The 14,764-nt window shown below is 44.4% G+C and overlaps 2 protein-coding genes across 2 annotated transcripts in view; both read right to left on the bottom strand.

The window, feature by feature from the left end:
* LOC118938415 (zinc finger protein 239-like) overlaps positions 1 to 1,220 on the bottom strand; it is a 32,024-nt gene extending 30,804 nt beyond the window's left edge. Inside the window, exon 1 of the mRNA XM_036942287.1 lies at positions 1,171 to 1,220. Within this exon, the coding sequence (XP_036798182.1) occupies positions 1,171 to 1,195 (25 nt within the window). The 5' untranslated portion in view covers positions 1,196 to 1,220. The remainder of the gene's footprint in view (positions 1 to 1,170) is intronic.
* Positions 1,221 to 6,808: 5,588 nt separating this feature from the next.
* On the bottom strand, positions 6,809 to 14,402 carry LOC118938392. Its single transcript, XM_036942173.1, has 5 exons — positions 13,899 to 14,402; positions 13,101 to 13,198; positions 12,811 to 12,970; positions 10,693 to 10,801; positions 6,809 to 9,445 (listed from the first exon to the last, which is right to left on the bottom strand). The coding sequence occupies exons 1-5, from the start codon at positions 14,128 to 14,130 to the stop codon at positions 7,339 to 7,341; spliced, it is 2,706 nt and encodes a 901-aa protein (XP_036798068.1). The 5' UTR covers positions 14,131 to 14,402; the 3' UTR covers positions 6,809 to 7,338.
* Positions 14,403 to 14,764: the final 362 nt, after the last annotated feature.

The following is a 14,764-nucleotide window of genomic DNA, read 5'->3' as shown; positions in this document are numbered from 1 at the left end:
ACACACCACCACCCAGTATATAGATGCTACACACCACCACCCAGTATATAGATGCTACACACCACCACCCAGTATATAGATGCTACACACCACCACCACCACCCAGTATATAGATGCTACACACCACCACCACCACCCAGTATATAGATGCTACACCACCACCACCCAGTATATAGATGCTACACCACCACCACCCAGTATATGGATGCTACACAATCTGGGTTAGAGTTTGGCTGGGGTAGGCCGTAATTGTAAATAAGAATTTGTCCTTAGCTGACTTGCCTAGTTAAATAAAGATTAAAATAACATAGAAAATAACAACTTTATAACATGTAACCATTTTACGAAATAAATAAAGCAGTCAAACCCATGTTATTGTGAATAATAACAGACTCTTTAGAGACGTTTCCCGGGAACTCAGCTTCACGTCATGTTTAAGAACAGCCTAGTGGTTAGAGCGTTGGAACTAGTAACCGAAAGGTTGCAAGTTTGAATCCCCGAGCTCACAAGGTAAAAATCTGTCATTCTGCCCCTGAACAAGGCAGTTCACCCACTGTTCCTAGACCAGTTCACCCACTGTAGGCCGTCATTGAAAATAGTTAAATAAAGGTCCAATATATATTTCATTTTAAACCAGATCAGTCTGCCTTACCTTACAACTAAACAACCAAGGACCTAATAATACTACCATTGATAATAACTATAATAAATACAAAATAATAACTTTACTCTTTTTATTTTTCCTTTATTTAACTAGGCAAGTCAGTTAAGAACAAATTCTTATTTTCAATGACGGCCTAGGAACAGTGGGTTAACTGCCTGTTCAGGGGCAGAATGACAGATTTGTACCATGTCAGCTCGGGGATTTGTACCATGTCAGCTCGGGGATTTGTACCATGTCAGCTCGGGGATTTGAACCATGTCAGCTCGGGGATTTGAACAATGTCAGCTCGGGGATTTGAACCATGTCAGCTCGGGGATTTGAACCATGTCAGCTCGGGGATTTGAACCATGTCAGCTCGGGGATTTGAACCATGTCAGCTCGGGGATTTGAACCATGTCAGCTCGGGGATTTGAACCATGTCAGCTCGGGGATTTGAACCATGTCAGCTCGGGGATTTGAACCATGTCAGCTCGGGGGTTTGAACCTGCAATTAAGACAGTACTTACCGTCGTTAATCAGATCTCCTGTCATCTCTTCTTCTTCTTTCTCCTCTTCCTCCTCCTCCTCCTCCTCCTCCTCCAATGAGACAGTAATCTCCCCCTCCTCCTTCATTCCAAAAACGGCATTCTCCTCTTTCTCCTCCTTCAGAGTAACATCCTCCTCCTCTTTCACTCTGAAAGCTTCTTCCTCTTCTTTTGCTGAGACAGTAATCTCCCCCTCCTCCTTCATTCCAAAAACGGCATTCTCCTCTTTCTCCTCCTTCAGAGTAACATCCTCCTCCTCTTTCACTCTGAAAGCTTCTTCCTCTTCTTTTGCTGAGACAGTAATCTCGCCCTCCTCCTTCATTCCAAAAACTGCATTCTCCTCCTTCAGATTAACATCCTCCTCCTCTTTTACACTGAAAGCTTCTTCCTCTTCCTTCACAGTAGCAGTAACCTCCCCCTCCTTCATTCCAAAAACGGCATAGTCTTCCTCCTCTTCCTTCACAGTAACCTCCCCCTCATCCTTCTTCATTCCAAAAACGGCATTCTCCATCTCTTCAGTAACATCCTCCTCTTTCACTGTAACATCCTCTTCCACTCTGAACGCGTCTTCCTCTTCTTTCACTGAAACGTCTTTCTCTTCTTCTTTCACGGCAACAGCCTCACCCTCTACTTGTTTTTGTATTGTAACATATTTCTCTTCCTCCTCCTCTTTCACCAGAGTTTCTTTCTCCGTCCAGCAGACCTCCTCATGGGTGGAATAGCTTAGTGAGCTCATGGTCGGGGATGCTAACTTGCTAGCTAGTTAGCATTAGCAACTCGTCTAATACTAGTCCTAACTTAACCAGCTAGCTAGATGACTAACAACGGAATATTTAAACGAAAGGGGTAGTAACTAACTAGACGACAAAAAAATGAGTTTAAAACACAGTGGCTAATAATCACCGAAAGCGTCTGAAGAGCACCAATGTTTCAGCTTTGTTGCCTAGCAAGATACCGAGGTGGTTGACTTCTTCTTCTTTAGGATTTGGTTGGCGGCGCTCATCCGGGTTTAAGGTGCGTATACCGCCACCTGCTGTACTGGTGTGTGAGGCCATTTACGGCCAACCAACATTCAATTCTTGATTCGGTAACACAAATTGTGTAAAAGGAACGTTTCCCTGACAACTATTAACCCATTCCACTATTTAATCGTACTCCAGGCCAACGGTCTGGGAGGACGGAACACTACCACTCAACACCCCCTGCAACTGTTCTGCAGTAAATCCTCGCAATCCAGAGTACTTCTCTGTCGCAGCCCCCAACAACCTCCTGTGACCTCCGATCCAGTTCTGTAGTACAGTTGACAACCATGGCTATGAATGCTATAAAAAAAAAAAGCCCACCTTTACTGAAGCACAAATTCTTCCCATCACTCTCCCCTTGATCTCTGCCTATTCACAGGGATCCTCTCGGGATCCCTCACCCTGTACCCATCTTCCTCTACCACTCTCTTCACTGCTATCGGCATACAACACTTTATGTCCTACTGTAACCCTGGCAACCTCAACCCGCCTTTCTCTCACCGAACACCTCCGATAGGTTGCTGACTTATTCTTTGAGTTTATTGGCTCTAAAGCTGTTTTATCGCCACCAATTGAACGGGGTTGAAACAATTCACTCAGGAAAAGTAATTCCACTATGGGGGAATATATGTACATATTCCTAAACCCTCAGTTATTCGAAAACCTCAAAATCCTATGTGGGGCCTGAGAGGGCGGGACAGCGTGAGAGTCCATGTAGCTCCTCAGATGTTAAGTATTTTAATTCCAGGAATAGTTCAGCTGCAGGAATCAACGAGGACATTTACACGCACAGTAATAATTCGATATTAAACTGATCATAGGCAGGAGGTAGATGATGCAGTGGTCATGGTAGCACCTTACACTGCTCATCTTAATCGGCATCGCAGTGCTAGAGACGTTAACACAGACCCGGGTTCATTCCCGGATATCAGAGAATATCAGAGTGCCATCAGGTAGCCGGATTTCAGATGTGTCCATGGAAACAGGATATCAGAGTGCCATCAGGTAGCCGGATTTCAGATGTGTCCATGGAAACAGGATATCAGAGGGCCATCAGGTAGCCAGATTTCAGATGTGTCCATGGAAACAGGATATCAGAGTGCCATCAGGTAGCCGGATTTCAGATGTGTCCATGGAAACAGGATATCAGAGTGCCATCAGGTAGCCTGATTTCAGATGTGTCCATGGAAACAGGATATCAGAGTGCCATCAGGTAGCCGGATTTCAGATGTGTCCATGGAAACAGGATATCAGAGTGCCATCAGGTGGCCTGACTGAATCAGACTGCTCTTGTAACCGATGTGAAATGGCTAGCTAGTTAGCGGTGGTGTGCGCTAATAGCGTTTCAATCGGTGACGCCACTCGCTCTGAGGCCTTGAAGTAGTTGTTCCCCTTGCTCTGCTTGGGCCGTGGCTTTTGTGGAGCGATGCTTCGTGGGTGTCAGTTGTCTATGTGTGTAGAGGGACCCCGGTTCAAGCCCGGGTCGGGGTGAGGGGACGGATGAAAGTTAAACTGTTACACTCTTTCACCCTATTTGGGCCTTCCAAGGGTGTCGCATCGTGTTCTCATCCACAGTTCCAACACTTTATTCCTTTTGCAATTCTCTTCTGCTATACCAGCCTCCATCAAAGTGATCATCCCCACACCTGCTATACCAGTCTCCATCAAAGTGATCATCCCCACACCTGCTATACCAGCCTCCATCAAAGTGATCATCCCCACACCTGCTATACCAGTCTCCATCAAAGTGATCATCCCCACACCTGCTATACCAGTCTCCATCAAAGTGATCATCCCCACACCTGCTATACCAGCCTCCATCAAAGTGATCATCCCCACACCTGCTATACCAGTCTCCATCAAAGTGATCATCCCCACACCTGCTATACCAGTCTCCATCAAAGTGATCATCCCCACACCTGCTATACCAGTCTCCATCAAAGTGATCATCCCCACACCTGCTATACCAGTCTCCATCAAAGTGATCCCCACACCTGCTATACCAGTCTCCATCAAAGTGATCATCCCCACACCTGCTATACCAGTCTCCATCAAAGTGATCATCCCCACACCTGCTATACCAGTCTCCATCAAAGTGGTCATCCCCACACCTGCTATACCAGCCTCCATCAAAGTGGTCATCCCCACACCTGCTATACCAGCCTCCATCAAAGTGATCATCCCCACACCTGCTATACCAGTCTCCATCAAAGTGATCATCCCCACACCTGCTATACCAGTCTCCATCAAAGTGATCATCCCCACACCTGCTATACCAGTCTCCATCAAAGTGATCATCCCCACACCTGCTATACCAGTCTCCGTCAAAGTGATCATCCCCACACATCTCGGCTCCTTCAGTCTATATATAATGGTATTCTAATACAACCCCCCCCCCAAAAAAAATCTGAAAACAATTTTGGGGAAAAAAAACGGGATTGTTTTGGGGAAAAAAACATTTACAAAATAATATTTGGAAGACCCTCAGTCCTCTATCAAATCAAATCTATTTATATAGCCCCGGCCTAAAACCCCAAACAGCAAGCAAGCAGGTATAGAAGCACAGTGGCTAGGATAAACTCCCTAGAAAGGCAAAAACCTTGGAAGAAACCTAGAGAGGAACCAGGCTATGAGGGGTGGCCAGTCCTCTTCTGGCTGTGCCGGGTGGAGATCAGTGGTTGTAGAGGGTGCAACAGGACAGCTGTCAAGGTGTTGACTTTTGCCCGTCGCCTGCAGCATAGGCCTCCATCCCGTCCTCTGGCTGGGCAGAGTACTTTAGGATTTTAGTTACTGCGGTGTAACAGGGGCCTAGCCGTGCGGCCCTACCAACCCTTCTATTTCTTCGTAATGGCCCTTCGCGTGAGTTGGGTTTGTTCCTTCGTTCACGTTGTCACTCCCTTATTTTCCCGGTCTAGTGTGGGGTCTTGGATAGAGGAGTACTTTATGTTTATCGATTCTTCCTATACTCCCTTACCTTGGGTCTTCTTTTATATATCAATACCTAATAACTCATCTTCTGTTAGTTATTATGCTCGTCAGCTAGTAGTCACTTGGAAACTAGTATTGGTATATGTTTTGACTCTCTTAAAAATATATTATTGTCCACACAGTGAAATATTCTTTAGTGCAATCACTTTAACCTATAACCAGGGTCACTTTCTGTTCAGTGAGAGTGTCAAAGGCGTTTGCTCTCCAGATCGTTAATCTGGCCTAGTTGTCAAAGTTTCAAGCTTTTATTAAGTCACTCTATACACATTATTACAATTCAATGGTTCTACAGTTTCCTAATACATCAATAATGCTCAATCAATCCTTAATGCGCTATGCTATGCCAAGTAATATTACAAATATAATTCGCTTAAAACACTTCTTATAACTCTTAAACAAAGCAAACAGCCATATATTTACCTTGAAGCTCTATTCCCCTTGGTCCTTCCCCTGGTCCCTATAAGAGTAGTAATATTCACCTTGAAGCTCTATTCCCCTTGGTCCTTCCACTGGTAGTAATAAGAGTAGTAATATTTACCTTGAAGCTCTATTCCCCTTGGTCCTTCCCCTGGTCTCTATAAGAGTAGTAATATTTACCTTGAAGCTCTATTCCCCTGGTCCTTCCCCTGGTCTATAAGAGTAGTAATATTGACCTTGAAGCTCTATTCCCCTTGGTCCTTCCCCTGGTCCCTATAAGAGTAGTAATATTTACCTTGAAGCTCTATTCCCCTTGGTCCTTCCCCTGGTCCCCATAAGAGTAGTAATATTTACCTTGAAGCTCTATTCCCCTTGGTCCTTCCCCTGGTCCCCATAAGAGTAGTAATATTCACCTTGAAGCTCTATTCCCCTGGTCTCTATAAGAGTAGTAATATTTTCTGGTGTTTATACGACTTATAATCTTCTTATTTAGTCCGAATTTCCTATGGTTTTTACTGCCTACTGTTTAGATATTGATTTCCTTTTGTCGACCCTTGGCTACTACGAGGCTTTAACTATTTCTGGGCTTTTTTTTCCAATCTCGCCAAACTGCGATGGTCTCTGGCACTCCCAAAGATGGAACGTTGTTGCTCCCAAGAGTTCTCTACGCCTCGCTCCGTTGAGGTGGTGAAGTTCTCTCTTCCACAACCCTGTTCTCTTACTCTTTTTAAGTGGAGTGAGCTTCCAGTGTACAACACAATTCTTTAAGATATACCAGTCAATAGTTTAGCTCGTGCCTTGATGTCAAAGTAGTCAATACAAACAGAGTATAGTACAAGTAATTTACCTGGTCTGATGATTCTCTATGATATCCAAATCATATGGGTTGAGGATCATGTCTAGGCACTGATCTCTCCTCATTTTATACCTCTTTTAGACACTCAGTTTGGGGGAAGATGTTCGGGAGTGCAATCTATCTTAACACAGTGTGCCATTACATTATGTCCTTGCCACTTTTCTTTGCAGCTCAAGATTAAGTAGCACTTAGTCCAATGTTAATTCCTTCAGCACTGATGCCCATAAGTATTCTTCCGTTGGGGGCGTTGGTTTGGTAGATCTGTTCCTACCACTCCTCCTCAGTCTTCCTGTAGGTTGGTTCTTGTTTAATGTCCAGTACTTGTAGTTCCTGTGTATTTGGCTCCCTCTGCTGGTCACTTGCTGTTTGTGGCAGTTTCTTCCCGCATTCCCCAGTCAATAGTTGGTCTTAGAGCCCATGGATGTGGCTCTGGATCTGGACCGGCTACTGGGGGAGGGGTCTGATCTCTTTTGGCTTTTTTCTACACACCTCAAGAGTCAAAATGAACAGTTTAGGGTTCCATAGCCGCAGGCAGAACAGTTGAAACTGGAGCAGCAGCACGGCCGGGTGGACTGGGGACAACAAGGAGTCATCATGCCAGGTAGGCCTGACGCCTGGTCCTAGGGCTCAGGTCCTCCGAGAGAGAGAACGAGAGAATTGGAGAGAGCACACTTAAATTCACACAGGACACCGAATAGGACAGGAGAAGTACTCCAGATATAACAAACTGACCCTAGCCCCCCGACACAAACTACTGTAGCATAAATACTGGAGGCTGAGACAGGAGGGGTCAGGAGACACTGTGGCCCCATCCGATGAGACTGGGCCAAACAGGAAGGATAAAACCCCACCCACTTTGCCAAAGCTCTAGACAATATTCTGCTGCTGATGCCAGATGCCGTAGCAGTCTCTCTCCGATGTAAAGCAGAGGGTCACTGAGCATGTGGGGCATGTGATAGGGGACTTCATCTTGCAGACAACACAGCAACGCCTCCATGCTGAGCCCCTTTGACCCTTAGGCACATCCATGCCTGCACAAATATATTTGGGCAGATGAACACTTGTGGCAGGAGGGACAGAAGGGACAGGGCTTGGTGCAGTGGTGCTGCGGCCAGCAAGCTCCTTGATGAGCTGCTCTCGAGCAGAAGGGACAGGGCTTGGTGCAGTGGTGCTGCGGCCAGCAAGCTCCTTGATGAGCTGCTCTCGAGCAGAAGGGACAGGACTTGGTGCAGTGGTGCTGTGGCCAGCCAGCTCCTTGATGAGCTGCTCTCGAGCAGAAGGGACAGGACTTGGTGCAGTGGTGCTGCGGCCAGCAAGCTCCTTGATGAGCTGCTCTCGAGCAGAAGGGACAGGGCTTGGTGCAGTGGTGCTGCGGCCAGCAAGCTCCTTGATGAGCTGCTCTCGAGCAGAAGGGACAGGACTTGGTGCAGTGGTGCTGTGGCCAGCAAGCTCCTTGATGAGCTGCTCTCGAGCAGAAGGGACAGGACTTGGTGCAGTGGTGCTGTGGCCAGCCAGCTCCTTGATGAGCTGCTCTCGGAAGGCTTTCTGTGAGAGGAAGGGCTTTCCACAGCTCGTCGCCATTTCCTTGTGTAGGATGAATGCATTCACCACGGCGATGTCGATGAAATGATAGAAGAAGGTCTTGTACCATTTCATTGTCTTGTGGAGAACATTGTAATAGCCCGTCAGCACATCTGATAGGTACACACCTTCCATGCTCTTGTTGAAGTCCTTTACCGCAGTTGGAATGGGGACATTTTTGGTGGTCCATGCCCCTGTAGCGTCCTTCACACGCCTGACGACGTGATCTCCACTGAAGGACTTGTGGATAGTGGAGCACATCACCACCTCTTTGGCATCCATCCACTTCACAAACAGCAGGCCATCTTTACGGATCCATCTCATGGTCCCCCGCTCAGCCCACTTAGGCATGTTGTTCACCTTCGTCTTCGGGAAGCCCACCTTGGAGGTACGAATGGTGCCACAAGCCCACACTCCCCGCTTCCTAAGCTCTACAAACAGGGTAGGGCTTGTGTAGAAGTAATCCACAAACAGTTTGTAGCCCTTCCCGAGCAGTTGAAAATCCAATAACACCATTACAGAGGCATAGCTGAGTTCCTTACCGGTAGCAAAACTCTTCTTCCCCTCGTAGACCAAGAAATTGCACGTGTAGGCACACGCAGAGTCAGCCAACACAAACAGCTTGAGACCACACTTGGTTGGTTTGTTTATCATGTATTGTTGGAGGCCAATTCTGTCCTTTGAGGCCACCATCCTCTCATTGATTGACACGTTCTGGGCTGGCTGAAAGTACGTCTTGCAGGCCTCGACGATGCTGTGGTAGAGAGGTTTGATTTTGCACAGCGTATCGAACCTCGTTGTGCCCCTCTTCTTCTTCTTCTCGTTCTCTTCATCAACCTTTGGGTCACTGATGTGAAGCGCCTGGGAGAGATCCAGAAACCTTTTGCAGGACATAACTGTCGAGGGGAAAGGCAGTTGGTAGACAGATGACGTTTTCCAGTAGTCCTTCAGGCTTTCCAGCCTCACCAGCCCCATGTAGATGACCAGTGAAAGGTAGCAGAAAAACTCTGACGTGGATATGGGCTTCCATGCTACCCTTTTGCCTGCTTGCTTCATCTTCCCATACTTATTCGTGTTAGACACGAGCGACTCTACAACGGATTGGGTGAAGAACAGCTGAAAAAGCTGAAGGGGGCTGTACGTAGCAGTCATGTTTAGCTGAGGTCCTGGCTTCCTTTTCGGCCTAAAAGTTGGTTGGGGTGGCTCCACATCGTCTTCTAGGACGGTGTGCCAATGCCTTTTTTTCCCTCTGTTATCGGGTGGCACACTTCCCCTCTTCCTCTTCTTTGTCGGTCCTCTAGACGGCTCGGGAGGTGTGGAGCCAGAGGATGAACCAGCTTCAGAGGGGGATGGACAAGTTGGCACTGGGGGCTCCCAGTCGGAGTCAGTGTCACTGTGAAAGAAAATGTTCAGTTAGAATAGTTTCACATATGAGCCCTGCATCAACAGGTATAATAAACACACACATTTTATTTATATATATATATGAGTACAGGGCACAAAGTGCTGTTCCATTTCACTGTGTTGTGGGCCTGCCTCAAATAGGCTATTTCATGTGGGGTGGAGCAGCAGCTGGTAGACCAGGCTCCCTCTAATGTAGACTGATTGGAGGAAGCATGCTGGCTGTGTTTGCCTACATTCTACACCATACAATTAAATATATATATATATATACACACACACACACACACACACACACATATTATATATACATACATATATACAGAAACATAGGCTATGGGTCGTTCTCATACATACAAACAGACCCTCACTCACAATGACTAGCCAACACCGTCAGCATTCAAAAGTGACCAAAACCTCAGCCAGGAAGCATAGGAACTGAGAAGTGGTCTGTGGCCCCCACCTGCAGAACCACTCCTTTCTTGGGGGTGTCTTGCTAAATGCCTATAATTTCCACCTGTTGTCTATTCCATTTGTACAATAGCATGTGAAATGTATTGTCAATCAGTGTTGCTTCCTAAGTGGATAGTTTGATTTCACAGAAGTGTGATTGACTTGGAGTTACATTGTGTTGTTTAAGTGTTCCCTTTATTTTTTTGAGCAGTGTATATACAGTGGGCCAAAAAAGTATTTAGTCAGCCACCAATTGTGCAAGTTCTCCCACTTAAAAAGATGAGGGGCCTGTAATTTGTAAACATATATATATTGTGCAAGTTCTCCCACTTAAAAAGATGAGGCAAATACTTATTTTCCACCATAATTTGCAAATAAATTCATAAAAAATCCTACAATGTGATTTTCTCATTTTTCTTTCTCATTTTGTCTGTCATAGTTGTAGTGTACCCATGATGAAAATTACAGGCCTCTCTCATATTTTTGGTTGGTAGGTGATCAAATACTAATATCATGCAATAAAATGCAAATTAATTACTTAAAAATCATACAACGTGATTTTCTGGATTTGTTGTTTTAGATTCCGTTTCTCACAGTTGAAGTGTACCGATGATAAAACATTACAGACCTCTACATGCTTTGTAAGTAGGAAAACCTGCAAAATCGTCAGTGTATCAAATACTTGTTCTCCCCACCGTATATAAATCAATAAAAAAAATCTCTAATTAATATGCAACCATTTAAACAACTGCATTAGCATGAGAAGCAAAAACATGTTTTACTTACTGATCGAAAACTGGATCTTCTCCTTCCAAAAACATGTCATCCTCGCTGGAATCAAAACTCAGATCACTCACAGAGTCCTCATCCATTCCTTCTGTGTCACTCTCAATTTCTGCAATAATATCATCAACATGTTTATACGTTGATTTAGCTTTTCCACTCTTAGTAGCCATGTTTAACTATCTCAGATTTGAGAAGTCTGTAGAAGAGAACGAACAGCTGTGAAACGTAAACTACCGTGCATCTGGTTTCCTTTCACCAGAGAATGAACTCTGTTGCGCACAGCTCTAGCATGATGGCTGTTTGTCCTACAAAACGGCGTTCACATACTGCTGGAAATCCCAGCTCATTGGCTACCCAGCTAGGTTTCAAAACGATAAGTGGCCATTGGACACCACCAGGTGTTGTATAGCCAATACAGAATGTAGAATGATGAAACGAGTGTCTGAGGATTTGCACAGAAACCGAACTTCACCGTGTTAAACAACGTTTAGCCAATTAGATTTCAGAGAATTGTTTTTGCTGCAAGTTGAAAGAGTCGGAATTCATGCAGAATGCTGTTTCCAACATGGATCGTGTTGGGAGGTACACTACCCTTCTAAAGTTCAGGGTCACTTAGAAATGCCCTTTTGTCAATTAAAATAACATCAAATTGATCATAAATACAGTGTAGACATTGTTAATGTTGTAAATGACTATTGTAGTTGGAAATGGCTGATTATTTGTGGATTATCTACGTAGAGGCCCATTATTGTCTACAGAGGCCCATTATCAGCAACCATCACTCCTGTGTTCCAATGGCACGTTGTGTTAGCTAATCCAAGTTTATCCCTTTAAAAAGGCTATTGATCACTAGAAAACCCTTTTGCAATTATGTTAGCACAGCTGAAAACTGTTGTTCTGGTTAAAAGAAGCAATACAACTGGCCTTCTTTAGACTAGTTGAGTATCTGGAGCATCAGCATTTGTGGGTTTGATTACAGGCTCAAAATGGCCAGAAACAAAGAACTTTCTTCTGAAACTTGTCAGTCTATTCTGGTTCTGAGAAATGAAGGCTATTCCATGTGAGAAATTGTCAAGAAACTGAAGATCTCGTACAACGCTGTGTCCTACTCCTTTCACAGAACATCACAAACTGACTCTAACCAGAATAGAAAGAGGGGTGGGAGGCCCCGGAGCACAACTGAGCAAGAGTACAAGTACATTAGAGTGTCTAGTTTGAGATACAGGCGCTTCACAAGTCCTCAACAATACCCGCAAAACACCAGTCTCAACGTCAACAGTGAAGAGGCGACTCCTGGATGCTGGCCTTCTAGGCAGAGTTCCTCTGTCCAGTCTCAACGTCAACAGTGAAGAGGCGACTCCAGGATGCTGGCCTTCTAGGCAGAGTTCCTCTGTCCAGTGTCTGTGTCCTTTTGCCCATCTTAATCTTTTATTTTTATTGGCCAGTCTGAGATAAGGCTTTTTCTTTGCAATTCTGCCTAGAAGGCCAGCATCCCGGAGTCGCCTTTTCACTGTTGACGTTGAGGCTGGTGTTTTGTGGGTACTATTTAATGAAGCTGCCAGTTGTGAGGCGTTTTTCTCAAACTGGACTCTAATGTACTTGTACTCTTGCTCAGTTGTGCACCGGGGCCTCCCACTGGTTGCTCATAATGGGTTTCTGTACGCCTATTTAGATAATCCATTAAAAAAAACTGGAGTTTCCAGCTACAAAAGTCATTTACAACATTAACAATGTCTACACTGTATTGCTGATCAATTTGATGTTATTTTAAATGGACAACAAATGTGCTTTTCTTTCACAAACAAGGACATTTCTAAGTGACCCCAAACTTTTCAACAGTAGTGTATATATAGAAATACACGTTTAAAATGTGTACCAATCGATTGGTCAAAAGAACAGGTGACTAAGTCAAACAATATTTTTTATTAGTCGGGGACAGCCCTATTGGTAAAAGATACCAGTCCATCTTCATATCAACTAACAGAACTCTGCTGGTTGTCCTGGTAACAGATACCAGTCCATCTTCATATCAACTAACAGAACTCTGCTGGTTGTCCTGGTAACAGATACCAGTGGGCAGATCTATTGTATTTGTTCAAACTAAACAACAGCACTTACTTTGATGAGTCAAATCTGATCCTTTCTTCTCTTCTCCTCCTCTCACAGTTCCACTCAGCCCCGTTCTTGTCCTGCAGTCCACCAGCAGCACAGACAACCTCTTCATCCCGGGAGAGGCACGACACTGGGACTCCAGGAGGGAGGAAGGGCTAGCGTTGTCCTGGTAACCATAAAGAGGGGACACAGACACATATCATTATGGATGCTGATGTCACTGTTGTCATGAAGTGCTTTACAGAAACACAGACCCAGATAGAGAAAGCTGTATGCTAGACCAGACCAAGCTGTACCATCTGGTGTTCTGATCTGGAGAGACTCTTCTCTGCCTCTTCAGCTTCATGAGGTTGTTGAGGCTCCCCGGAGGATCCACGATAGTCATGTCTCTCGCCTGTGTGAACGAGAACATCAAATGCTTAGCAGGACAGGAAAATGGTCCATTTCACACACTAATCAAGAGAACATCCCTGGTAAATCATTACTGCCTCCGATCTGGCGGACTCAATAAACACACGTTTCAATTGTAGATTGTCAGAGGGTTGGAGTGTGTCCCTGGCTATCCATCAAAATAAAAACAAACAAGAAAATGGCACCATCTGCTTTGCTTAATATAAGGAATTTGAAATGATTTATATTTAAGTACATTTTAGACTTTTACTCAAGTAGTATTTTACTGGGTGATTCACTTTTACTTGAGTAATTTTCTATTGAGGTATCTTTACTTTTACTCAAGTATCACAATTGCGTACTTTTCCCCCACACCACTGTGATGCAAATGTTAAATGGCCGTTCCACAAAATGGATGCCTTTTGCGCCCCTTCGACATTTTAAGTATAAATGATGCACTGTATATTATATTTTAAAAGACTGTTGTATTAGATTAAGTGCACTTTAATATAGACCACATGGAAAATTCAATAAATCTAATTTTGAAGTTCCAAAAATATATGTACCAATGGCAGAACGCCCCTTAAACAATTCCTACAGTACTGAACAACATACTAAAAGTGCAGAACTTCGGTATAATGCCCATTTAAAAAATATATATTTAAACAACTGCATAGTGCCCCTGTTTACAAGACAGTACTCACTGGTGGTAATCGGATCTTCAGTCTCGTTTTTCACTCCCAAAGCGTCTTCCTCTTTTATTGAGACACTCTCCTCTTTTATTGAGACACTCGCCTCTTTTACTCCAAACGTTTCTTCCTCCGTTTTGATTCTGAAAGCCCCTACCTCTTTTTCCACTTTGACAACCTCGTTCCCATATTCCTCTTTCACTGTAATATCATCCTCTTGTTTCAATGTGATAGCCTCCTTATTCATTCTTCAAGCTTCTTTGCCTCCTTTCACCAGTTTCTTTCTCCGTCTAGATTAGTGAGTTTATGCTCCGGGAGATTAGCCTAGTGCAGTATCAATGTAACACATTTGCTAATTTAACAAGCAAATTACGTTTAAATGAACCAGTAGATAGGTAATTATGTTCAAAACACTAAGAGTAATTTACACAAGATTGGTCTAAAGAGCTTCAATTTTTAGGTTTGCTAGCAAAGCACCGCGTGGGTAAATCAGGAACCTTTTGTCTCTGTTGAAGAATCCTCCCGCCCGTCCACTAGAAAGCATCACCTGAAAAATTCATATCGCCATCTGCTGACTGGAGTGGGTAACGCAAACTGGAAAAATATGAATTACAATGTTGTCTGGCAAGCAATGTCATGAGAAGTCATTTAAAAATAACCAGATGTTATGTTCTTACTTCTTACAGCCAATACTTTCCTCCAGGATTGGCCTGCCTATTAGGCAGGATTAGGTGACAGATAGAATAGGGTGCCATACTCCAAGCTAAATTGACCAAGGCTCATCACGAACAACACATAACACTTCATATAATGCTGCCCAAATACAATGAAAACTTCTCTCACCCAGTGGCATATGGGCTATTTAGGTGAGTGTTGGTGTC

The sequence above is a fragment of the Oncorhynchus mykiss genome, chromosome 13, assembly GCF_013265735.2.
Source record: "Oncorhynchus mykiss isolate Arlee chromosome 13, USDA_OmykA_1.1, whole genome shotgun sequence".
NCBI lineage: Eukaryota > Metazoa > Chordata > Actinopteri > Salmoniformes > Salmonidae > Oncorhynchus > Oncorhynchus mykiss.
The sequence above is the reverse complement of the archived record's forward strand: the minus strand, read 5'-3'. Positions and strand labels throughout refer to the sequence as shown.

Excerpts from the sequence above, each read along its gene's own strand:
- LOC118938392 (XM_036942173.1), bottom strand. The coding sequence starts at position 14,130 with ATGAATAAGGAGGCTATCACATTGAAACAAGAGGATGATATTACAGTG. Across the intron at positions 13,199-13,898 it reads TGAAGATCCGATTACCACCA|GCGAGAGACATGACTATCGT; the intron begins GTGAGTACTGTC and ends TCGTTCACACAG. Across the intron at positions 10,802-12,810 it reads ATCAGATTTGACTCATCAAA|AAATTGAGAGTGACACAGAA; the intron begins GTAAGTGCTGTT and ends ATATTATTGCAG.